This window comes from Castanea sativa, chromosome 4 (assembly GCF_040712315.1).
Source record: "Castanea sativa cultivar Marrone di Chiusa Pesio chromosome 4, ASM4071231v1".
Classification (NCBI taxonomy): Eukaryota; Viridiplantae; Streptophyta; class Magnoliopsida; order Fagales; family Fagaceae; genus Castanea; species Castanea sativa.
The window spans coordinates 47,026,957-47,039,206 of record NC_134016.1 but is presented as its reverse complement, the minus strand read 5'-3'; the positions used below and the strand labels follow the sequence as shown (position 1 = coordinate 47,039,206).

The 12,250-nt window shown below is 32.3% G+C and overlaps 1 protein-coding gene across 1 annotated transcript; it reads right to left on the bottom strand.

The window, feature by feature from the left end:
- Nucleotides 1–4,998: 4,998 nt before the first annotated feature.
- On the bottom strand, nt 4,999–11,329 carry LOC142631819 (beta-glucosidase 24-like). Its single transcript, XM_075806139.1, has 14 exons — nt 10,981–11,329; nt 10,254–10,348; nt 10,085–10,154; nt 9,907–9,965; nt 9,714–9,789; nt 9,228–9,305; nt 9,045–9,132; nt 8,680–8,938; nt 8,455–8,570; nt 7,714–7,931; nt 7,588–7,619; nt 7,313–7,418; nt 7,115–7,223; nt 4,999–5,235 (listed from the first exon to the last, which is right to left on the bottom strand). The coding sequence occupies exons 1-14, from the start codon at nt 11,072–11,074 to the stop codon at nt 5,070–5,072; spliced, it is 1,566 nt and encodes a 521-aa protein (XP_075662254.1). The 5' UTR covers nt 11,075–11,329; the 3' UTR covers nt 4,999–5,069.
- Nucleotides 11,330–12,250: the final 921 nt, after the last annotated feature.

Below are 12,250 nucleotides of genomic sequence, written 5' to 3'. Positions count from 1 at the left end.
ATAGTTTTAGGGTATGTTTAGATACCGCTTATTGTTGAAAACTGAAAATACTGTAGCAAAATAATTTTTAAATGTGTGAATAGTGCAGTGAGATCCAGTTTTAAAGAAAAATTTGCTGAAGTTCGTACTTACAGGTTCTGTAAACAGTGCACAGGACCCACACAAAACACCAAACGCAACTGAAAATTTCATTCTCAATGTTATCCAAACTCACACTTGAAATAACTCGAAATCCACGATCTTAGAGCATTTGATCACCAGCCAGACTAAATTTTTCTCTAAACTTAGATTAAACATTTTTAATTAAGTTATATTTGCAGAGAGAGAGAGAGAGAGAGAGAGAGTAACTAGGAATGTTGGCGTATCAAAAAAAAAAAAAAAACTAGGAATATTGGATTAGCAATCTACCTCATTATTTTTCCCCATGAATTTATAATCCTTTCTCTTGATTAGCAATAGTCCAGACCCACCCCACATTTCATTATGGTTGTGTTCATTATTAAAGAGTGATGCACTGATCTGCTATAGCTAGTTAAAAAAAAAAAAAAAAAAAAGTCTGACTCCCCTCCTATTTCCTCCCACTTGATTATCACAAATGCCTATCAATAATTACCATAACTAGTCGTGGACCCTACATGTTACATGTAATAATACTTTTAGGGTGGTCTCACTAATTTTTTTTTTTTTTAATTTGGACTAATTTAATAAATAGTAATGTAATTCATAATCATATTTTCATTTATTATAGAGATAATCACAAATGTAATATATATAATTTCTGTCGTAACAAAATCAAAACAATACAATCAAAAACACCGAGAAACTTATCTAAATAATTAATAAAACTCAACAAAACTACAATTCAAAAAAAAAAGGGAAAATAAAAGACTGTAACTCTTTTTCGCTAAAAAAAAAACAACCAAGAGTACAATTCCAAAAAGAAAAAAAAAGTAAAGAAATGTTTTTGCAAAAAGAAGAAATATTGTATTAATGTTGTCGTAATCTAATATAACATCTAATCCAATATGTGAAAAATGAATAGATAAATAAATAATTTTAAACAGAAAATTGAATTTGTTTACTTAAAAATCTCAAAGAATACATTAATAAGATAAGGAAGATAAAGAACAATATAAAATATTTGTAAATACTTAAAACAATTACTCAAGTATTTAAGAACATTATATAATAAAGATATAACAATTTGTTACTAATTTGTTAAACAAAACATTTACAAACAATGAAAGGAAACTGCACTAATTGTTCTTCATCAACTTGTCCAGACTATCCTGTTGTTTTTCAAACAAACTAAAACCCGACAATAACACAAAATATGACATATTATAATATGATTTTTTCCCAAATCAGATCAATAACAAACATCATTCATCAAAAGTATATGGTGTTGTAGAGAGGCAAGAAAAACTAAAAAAATTCAACAAAAATGAATATATATATATATATATAGAGAGAGAGAGAGAGAGAGAGAGAGAGAGAACATTTTTTGTTTGGGAAAAATATACATACAATGGGAGAGAGTAACAAATTTATAGTAAGAGGATGATAATAACAAGAGTTACAATAAAGGTAAATAAAAGGGCAAAATAATATTTAAAGTTAAAACAACACTTTTGTTTGAATTTTCTATTGATTTATTATTTAGATATACATCAAAATTAAAAGTAGATGAATAAGTAAGTTAAAACCGCCTATAATGAATTTGTAAAACCAATATATTTTTATATTTAATATTGTAAAAAAATTAAAGGTAAAAAATAAATATGAAAAAGACTAACTTGCGGATGAGGTGGCTCAATAGGAGCGTAATAATATTAAATGCGACGCTTTAACTTTTAGATATAAACTAGTCACAGATCCGCGCGTTGCGTGTGATAAATTTTTTTTTATGATAGTGTTATAATTTTGAATATTTTTCTATGTATTATTACTTAAGCTACATTATATATGTATGACCAATATATTGCAAGATTCATAGATAATTCGTAATCAACTGGAAGAAAATATGAACAATCTACACAGCCAAAAGAAAATATATATAAAAAAAATATTTTAGCATAGCCTTTTCATTTTATTTATAATTGAGAGTTAGAAATACTTGAAGAAACAATCCAGCTTAAAAATATATAAATTAACAGGATACCTATGAGCAACTGATGAGTAAAATAGTAATCAAAACGGTGACAGGTGTCCACATCATTGAACACCAAGACCTTTAAAAAAATTTTGATGAATGAACACAAACACTCACATGCAAATACACACTCACACACTCAAAAAACTATAATATTTTATGTTTTGGGGTGCATTGATTTTGCTCTCATCTATTGATAGTGTCTTCCTGGTTGGTAAGTACGTTCACACAAGTATCATGAAGGCCATTTTTCTAAGACTATTTGGAGATTCCTGCCTTTATTCAGTTCCATTAAAAATGAAAATATCACAAGGTAAGACCTAACCCAAATACTTAAACCAACATCGTTTTTTAGACCAACCTCATTTTTTTTAATCTCCCTCTGCTTTTGCTTTTAATCTCCCTTTGTTTTAACTCTTTCACTTTGTGTTAAAACCTTCCACTGCCTATTTTATTCTCCCTTTGTATATGGTGGAATTAAATAGTCTAAAATTTTAATCAAGCATGTGAATTTGGGTCAAAAATTTATTGCTTTTCCAACTGCTATAATTGCAGTTAATACCTTCCCTTTGAATGAAATAAAAATGCCACGAGCGTAGCAATAGAGATGTGCCTAGTCCTTCTCTAGTGTTACTGCTCAAGGCACCGTTTGATAGAACTGGAGACAAACAACAAAGTCAAAACTCTAATCCAAATACCATAGGTATTAATACATACACAGATTTCTCATCCCACAATCACAAAGGAAAGCTACTACAATATTCAAAACTCCTATCAAATTACCTTTGGTATCAATCTACACGGACACAAATATTTGATATAGAACTTTTAAATTGTAATACATACATAGATTTATCATCCCACTATCACAAAGGAGAGTTGCTACAGTATTGAAAACTCTAATCGAATGACCTTGGGTGTTAGGACATATGTAATTGGATCTTAGGAACATATGTCAACATTTATGTATTGGCTAATCCTTTGACAAAACGCACTTTACTTGTAATTGGATAGATCTAGAATGTGTTTAATACTTCAAGAAACAAAGTTTCAAGTTCAAGTGTTAAAGTCATGCAAGTATATCCAAGAAACAAGTGAAGAAGTGTTGTTCATTAAAGCTCGGCAGCTAGCATCTATCGAGGTTTAAAAGAGTTGTTTTAGCCCGAGGCTCGACAACTGCTCGATAGCTAAGTTATCTATTGAGGTTTATGAAATTCAAATTTTCAGTTCTGATTTCCATCCAATCCGTGAATGTATGTTTGAGTTTTCTTTTCTCACAATCCTAAACATATATAAAGATTATTTTAAGGGCTGTATCAGGTTGCACAGCCAAGAGCACAATTGCACAAGAGCATAATTCCTCAAGTGTAACCGGAAACCTAGTTTGCCCTAGTTCTTAAAGAAGCTGCTGTGTTTGTACACCATAGGGTTTTGTGACCAAGCAAATTCGTGATCTTCATGTGTTGAAGAACAAAAGAATTTTGCAACCAACATCCTTCTCAAGTTGGTGATAAAGTTGCGTACTGGGATCCGCGCATCTACTAGTTAGTCACGTACTGGGAGCCGTGCAATATAAGGAAAGATTGTCACTACAGAACAAGTCCAATTGGGTATTGGCGTAAGGGTTCAGCTGTAGGTTGGTATAAGGTACTGGCATTCTTTTACTTGTAACTGCTTGTTTTGATAATAGTGGATTCTCGGGAGTGGTGACCTTAAAATCACCCGGTGAAATTTTTGCCGTGTAAGTTTTCTCCATTCGTAAACAAATCACCGTGTCATTTAATTTTCGCTGCATATTTAGTTAATTGGTGATTTGTTTATGCTGTCATGTTTGTTGCATGTAATTGAACATAATTAATTCACTTGGCTAATTAATTGGTTAATTTATCACAAGAGGTCAATACATTTTTGACCTATCATTAGATATCAATCTACACTAACACAAATAGTTGGCATTGTAATACATACATAGAAAATTACTTCAGCCGCAACAATATTGCCTTATTTTGCACAGACTACACGAATTAATTTGAGTTGCATCACAGCACTCAAGAGGTACTAAGCAGTAACAAAATGCAAAAAGGGAATAAAAAACATCAAGTAATTAAGCAAAAGAATAGAGCACAAAACAAACTGGGATTTAGAGATACCTCAACTGAAGCATCCAACTTCTGTTAGTATTTATATACAGTGAGGAGAGAACGAAGGAAGACAGAGAGGCTGCCATTAGAAAGTTGGAAAGGGGAAGGAACACGTTTTGCATTAGAAGTCTGCCATTAGAATGTGGGGAAGGGGAAGGAACACATTTTGCGTGAGAAAAAAAAGGGAAGGAAATCCAGGAAGTTGTAACCGTGATTTTTAAAGGGTTTTTGGTTAAGAAGGCTTGAGTTTGGACTTTATGTTGGAATTAAATTTAGAAGAAGTGGGCTGGTGGAATTAAATTTATAAGACATAGGCTTTATGGTGGAGATAAGCTAGAAATAATTTTAGTTTTACTAGTATTTTAAAATTGATAAAAACTATTTTAAACTTGTAGGATAAATTTAGGAAAGAGGATGGGAATGACATAGTTGTTGACGTGGCTCTATGTGAGCATAGTAACATTAAATGCTACGCTTCAGCTTTTAGTAATATATAAAATATAGATATAGATTATCAAATTTTATATTTAGAAAAAAAAAAAGAAAAAAAAAACTTATTTTGTTAAACTTTTTCATGCATTACATAGTTTATCGACTAACATATAAATATATCACAAATGCCTATTAATAATTACCATAATTATCAAACTTTATATTTAGAGGAAGAAAAAAATCTTATTTTGTTAAAACTTTTCCATATATTATATAGGTTATCAACTAATATATACATATTTGAGGCACATGAGACCTTTTTTTAAGCTTTGCTATTATTGCATTTATTTTAGGAAATCCTTCAACCACAAAGCAGAATGTTTGGGAATGCGCTTCAAGTTGTCCTTGAAATCGATGTAGTAAAGCCCGTATCTCACACTGTAGCCCTCCCCCCATTCAAAGTCATCGAATAAAGTCCAATGGAAGTATCCTTTAACATTCACACCATTCCTGTAAAAATGACAATGTGAAATCAAGCAAATTGATGTTTGTATGAAGCAAACATAAAAGCATAATTATGTCAATAAACCTGATAATACGTATCACATCCAATTCTAGCTAAAGAGAATAAAGAAATGCATTCTTTTGTTTGTTGTTGTTGGTTTTTTTTTTCTTCTAATTCTATGGAACTAATCATTCATTTCATTGAAGATTTTGATTAAGAGTGTGAAAAGAGAGCAAATTAAATTGATCCATGTGTGTATTGTTAGGATTAGTCCCCTTAAATCCTATTGTATGATGCTATGTACTTTATTATGTATGACGTTACGTATGACTTAATGTTGTGTTTAATAAAGTTGTTTTATTATTATCTAAAAATAATGGTAACATGAATATTAGGACATTATCATACAGTCCATGAGATGCATTGTATGTGATTTAGTCACAGAAGATGTAAATCACAAGTTCCTTGTAAACTCAAAATGTAGTTCGTAGTCGGTGATGAGATTGGGCATTTCATCTGCAAAGACTATAACATTCAACTAAGATGATTTGTCTTGATTATGGAAATTGAGATTTCTAGTTGGTATTTTGATATGTTTTAAGAATTAAGACATATTGAATAGGACCGGTGTGAGATTTATTATTCTTTTAACGATTATCAAGTGAATAATAAACTCACGACTTATATTTGCATGAACTATTAATCCTGAGAGAATAATGGACTTGATCATGAGGTGTAGGTTACTTTGATATATCAGGAGTGAGATCTAGAGTTACGGTCAAAACCTCACTATGTTGGGCAACCACATTTAATGTTGATGGAACATATATTCTCAAGATGGAATTCGTAGTCTCTTAACGGAGATACAAAATATTCCCTTGAGATAAGTTTAATGGGTTTGTTATTCAGAATGTTAGGCCTAACTATTTTAGTAAATAGTTACTAGAGTATATATTTATAAAATTGGATTTCATAAATATATGATGAATAACTTAAAGGATTAAACCGGGTACTCAAGGATAAGATGTAGTAATTTACAAAGTGGCAGTCTACATTCATGACTTTGTGTTACTACGTATATTTTATGAAGGGGTTGCATGTACAATAAAGTCTTGGGATATAATTTATTGATAAGGCCTAAAGTGCAACTATATTTATATAGTGATATTAAATATAGTTAATGGTAACTTTGGACTTGTCAAGAGTTGACAGAAAAGCCTAAGGCCCATTGGAGCTAGTGTCTTATTGGTCCCTTTTGGTCTCAGTCCAAGCCACACACTTAAGCCTAATTGAAAATGCCCAAAAGGCCAGCCCAATTAGAATAATCGGTTAGACACAAAGGGAGAAATATACAGAATTTTCTGGAGAGAATTGTGAGAATACTATTGTGAAGTGGTGTAAGTAGTGGTAGACACTCCTTGACATTCTCCCCTTTGGAACTGATTGAGAGACCACACATCTTGAGCATTAGTGGAATTTGAGTGAAGATTGAAAGTCTTCCCAAGTGTTTCTGATCTTTAGTTTTCAAATTCACCGCTCTAAGGTACACTCTCTTGTTCTTAAATTCTGAAACTTGTATAATACATGTTAACTTTTATGAATGAAGTAGATCCGTTGTATTTCCGCTACATACATGCATATTTCCATCATGTATAACTGTACAACACAAGATATTTATGGGAAAGCAACCTTGGACTAACTTTATTTTATCTGTAGCATGATTAGCTCACTGGTGTTGCATGTAAATTCAGATTACTTGTTCTACAAGTTTAGACTTAGGCATAGTCCTAATAGGTCTAACAAAATTTATACTAAAACATCAACACAAGCACAAAGGATATTCTAGTTCTTAGTGTTGCAAATTAAGTAAGGTTAATGACTTACTGCATCGCAGCATGGATCTTATGAAGATGTTCGATAGTATTGTTGATTCGATGTGGATCCTTTAGTGCCTCAGTAAGTTCAAGGCTATCGTCCCTTTTTTCAGGAATTCCTATAATGAAAAATCAACAAGATATTACTAATATCACAATGAGTATATAACTATATATATAGGGGAAAACACATGCAACAAGCTACAACCATTTTCAGTAATGTATATTGTGGGTTTTCGGTAGTTGTGATTCACAAACTCCAAAAGTTTCTGCAGCCCTATTGGATAAAGGTAAATAAAAGAGCTTTCAGTTGCCTGCGATTCAAGAAATTTATGCATTATTAGCAAATATATGCAATTCAAGATGGAAATTAAACAATGATTGACAGATTGAGCCTAGTTTTGTTCAATTAATGATGACCTATAAATGTTAATTCTTTGTGACACTATCTCAGAGGAATGTTTCAAATAATGATTTTCTTACCCTAGGACCAATAGGAACTCCATCTTTATAAGCTGCAGCAACCACAAAATGAGCAAGATCACCATTAAGTAGTCTTCTTAACATACTAGTATTATTAAGTTTACATGTGGTAGTCTATAAGTTTACCTGTGGTATTTGTTAAGTAGTCAATGCTGTATTCAGGTGTTGCATGTAGATCTGGTTTGAGGTTTTTAGCATATCTTGAAGTATAATAATTGATGCCAATAAAATCAAAAGACCCCTTGATCATTTTTTTCTCTTTTTTTGTGAAAGTGGGTAGCCTGTCCTTCACCAAACGTCTCATGATTCTTGGGTAACAACCAAACACTAATGGTTTCAAGAACCTAATGATAAGAAACATTACAAACAACTTTCTTTCTAATTTAGTGTTAAACAAGAACAATCCCTTAATCACTACATATCTTAAAATCTGCAAGACAAATCATAGTTATATGTGACAATAACTTCTAAAATGGAAGTGTAAATAGCCTACTTCTCAATGAATAGTGGAACATGATTCTATACATTTCACTGGGAATGCAGAGAGTCAATTTCACGCTTAAGGTTTTGTTTCTTGGATCTGACGGTGAACAAAGCACCATACCATTTAAAAATTTAAATAACATGACATTGGATTCATCTTTAGATTTGTAGAATTTAATATGAACTATAAAATGGTTTCATTCAAATTAGTTTATTAAGTTTTGAGCCTTTTCCAAGTAGAATCCATTTCCTGCCCTTTTGAGTATTTGATTGGTCACTTATAAATTTGAGCCATTTCATGCATGTATTGACTGCCATAACAATGTTAAAAGTAACAAAACTCTGTACATAAATATGTGATTGTGCCTGAGGTGCTTTACTAACCATCCTAAATTGAAGTCAAGAGCTCTTTTTGCAGCAGCTTTATCCTCTGATGATTTTGAATAAGGCTCAAAATATTGTCCCACAAGACTAATTCCAATTTGTCCTCCTTGTGTTTGCTGGAATGTATCAGTTAACAAAACACCTAATAAAGATAGTCTTAAAAGTGAAAATCAATAGATCAAATCATTACAATATTAAGTCATGGAGAATGGAGGACTATGTCACCTGGAACTTGTTTTTGTAGAGCCTAGCAGCTGCAGTATGGGCAAGGAGAAGGTTATGGGCTACAATGTAAGGTTCTGTAGATGAATTACCAGCTGGACATGGACCAGGTGGCCCTGGTAGAGAGCACCTGCCTGGTGCAGCAAGCCCAAGATCATACCCAAAATAAGAGATAATATATGGTTCATTGACTGTAATCCAATGTTTGACCCTATCTCCAAATTCTTTGAAGCAAATTTCACTATAGGCCTTGAAGTCCTCACTGGGGAAAAAGAAAAAAAAAGTGGAAACATAATTAATAGTCAATCACATTGATAAATCCATAATTCTTCTAGTAGAGATATGTAAACGAAAGAAAAGGTGCTTACATGATTGAGCGGCTTAAGAAGCCTCCATACTTCTCTTGCAGGGCTTGTGGCGAATCAAAGTGAAATATAGTCACAAAAGGTGTAATGCCTACATTAGAACATAGATTGTAAGAACAGCATGTCAGTTTTTTGAAAAATTTTTAAGTGAAATTCCCTGTAATTTAAATACTAATGGCTTCTTACCATTTAGTAGCAATTCATTGATCAGGTTGTTGTAGTGATCAATACCCTCTTGGTTTATTCCACCACTCAAAGACCCATCTACAAGAAAATTTTAAAGTAGAGTGGTTAAACAAAAATGTCAGGCTGCAGTGGTAAATAAACTTAATCAACTTAGCACTATATGTATTTAAAGGCTTTCATGATTTATTAGCCCTGGAATTTTGAATAGGCAAGCAAAAGGGCCTCAAGATCAAGCAGGTTTATTAACCTAACATACATTCCCTTTAAATTTTAGTCTTAGAAACTGCATCTAAGTCTAGCAGGATTCATTCTCCCAAAAAAAAAAAGTCTAGCAGGATTCGACCACATTTTCATAGATACGAACTCAATTTTAAACCATATAATACAACCATAAAATTATTTTTAGAACATGCAGTACTTTTTTATAAAAATGAAAAGAGAAAAAAAAAATTTCTTGAAGAACAAAAATTTAGATACAGAACTTACTAGGCAAAATTCTGGTCCAGGAGATGGAAAATCTGTAAGAATGCACTCCAAGGTCCTTCAAAAACTTCACATCTTCCTATAATCCAGCATTATTCCATAAAGATATATGCCAGTTAGTTTCATTTCTTGAGCAAATAACACTCTCAAGATTATTGTCTCTTGGTAAGAGGTCTTGAGAACTTTGTTTACTCACCTTGTATCGCTTATATGAATCAATTGCTGTATCCAAATTTCTGCCACCATCAATTTTTCCTGAAATGTAAAAGAATATCATTACCAGTTGTTAGACTTTGCTACATGATTACGCATAATTAAAGAATGCATATCTTAGTCATACACGATGAAGAAAGCATAACCAAGGTTGTTCGAACCTGGGAAATCTTTAGCAAACTCATCCCATATGCTTGGTCCCCTTCCTCCTTCTTTGGCTGATCCTTCAATCTACACCAGAAACAATAACCCGTAGTCATTGATATTAACAAACATGACCATTGATAATCTTAGAGGATCTAGTGTCATTTATCATCAGTATAAATGTACCTGCGCAGCAGCAGTGGCAACTCCAAACACAAAATCATTTGGGAAGTCAGCTTTCCTAATAAACAGTTCATTAGCATCCCTTAAATCAGGCCGGGCTGTCACATTTATTACAACAATCATTATTCAGTTTGATGGAATTAAAATGAAAATAAGTTGAAATAATATGAAATGTTCACAAATCACAATGCAGGGATCCAAGAAGAACATATCAAAGTCACTTGAATTGAAAACTTTCTACAAACAATCAAGAGCTGAATCAAATCAATCTAAGATTCCAAGCACATCTAATCTGTGCTGCATTAATGGCCTAGTTAAGACCATAGTATAATATGAACTGAAGTTAATCAGTGGTTCATATTTTTTAGGCAGAACCATTGCCATTGCCAGAGAGCAGAAGCCATGAGCTGCATAAACGTTTCTCTAATTATCAATGCTCAGAAATTTGGTCAATGAGCTGACTTTGATTTTTGTGCATCTTGATTAAAATAAGCAGCACATAGTGTCCTGGGATTGAAGCTGCATATATAATCTCATGGTACTCAAAATGATCACCTAGAAAATTTTACTAGAGCTGGAAATAAGGACTCAAAAAAGTACAAATATATACTTAAAAAAAGAAGAAGAAGAAGAATTTGTTGCTTACAAAGTAATTTCAAGTACGTAAATCATAATTTTTTTTACCATGAAAGCAATTATCTTTCTTGAAAAAAGGATGAAGATGACAAACCATGAACATGTGCAGATAAGAAGGCAAGCAAAACGACTGTAGAGATTCCAACAAGGCCCTCTAATAGCCTAAATGATATTGATGAAGTCACCATGGCTTCTAAGCAAAATCTAGAATTCAGCACTCTTTTCGTCTGTAAGCTCTAGGTTTCATAGGGTGGAATGGAAACTGTTGCTGGTTCAATTAACAACCTGTTTTTTTTTTTGGTAACCTCTTCAGAACAAGGACAGCAAAAATTGAACAGTAACTAATCCCTTCTTTTCGGCTAATCACAGCTTAGCTAACCTCTCTATACGTACTATGTTTTGACAAAAAATTCAGTGCAAATCAATGCTAGAACGCAAGGTGCACTTCGTTTATCTTTCCTTCTAATAATAAATAGTAGTAATATCTAGTTTTAAATTATGTGACATTGTATAGTTTTAAATTTACAAAAAGCTAAAATGGGTTGTATATATGTTTAAAAACAAATGAAGAAGATCCTAATACATGGGTTGCATAGCCGGTAGGATAACCCCAAGAGGTCGCGGGTTTTTTTCTACCAATTAGGGCCCTCCATTCACCACCCCCATGGGGTTGGTCTACGTGGTCAAAAGATTTCCTTTCTTTGGTTCTACGTTTTTATCCAGAAATAATGAATTGTCTTTCCATCCCCTAAACAAGTTAGGCCACTGTTTATGTAATTAAGGCCCTCAAATAAAAGAAAGCTCTAAAATTTTAACCAGTAAGGCTTATTTCTTTATCTATAATAAGAGTATTAATTAAGTTCAATTATTAGTCAATAGGAAAAAAAATTATCAAGGAAAAAACAGGAAAAAATATTAAGTAAAACTTGAAATATATATATATATATTTTGGGTGGCTGGACTTGGACTGTACTTCTCCATCGGTTTAAAAAAAAAATTCAAATCTGTGTTAAGCATCAGATATCCTTTGTTTCTATCCATTTATTATGTTTTAAGCCATTGCTTTTCGGATCTTCTTGGATCAGTGTTTGGTTCATTGACTCATTAAATGAGGTCTGGACCATATTCAATTTCTACCATTCATTTATTTATTTTTCAATGTGGAATGTGCGGCTTGATAAATTGGGGCATGATTGTACGATTGCAACAGTCCATTGTCAAGTTTTGGATAAGAATGTACTGATAATTTTTTTTTCACCCTTTTTAAGTAGGTGAAAGTGACAAAGTAGAACAATTACAAGAACAGAGCTCAATTGGTATTTTTGGGTATTTTGTATTTTTAACGGGGACATCTAGGTTTAAAT

Excerpts from the sequence above, each read along its gene's own strand:
- LOC142631819 (XM_075806139.1), bottom strand. The coding sequence starts at position 11,074 with ATGGTGACTTCATCAATATCATTTAGGCTATTAGAGGGCCTTGTTGGA. Across the intron at positions 9,966-10,084 it reads GTTTGCTAAAGATTTCCCAG|GAAAAATTGATGGTGGCAGA; the intron begins GTTCGAACAACC and ends TTTACATTTCAG. Across the intron at positions 9,306-9,713 it reads CTGGACCAGAATTTTGCCTA|ATGGGTCTTTGAGTGGTGGA; the intron begins GTAAGTTCTGTA and ends ATTTTCTTGTAG.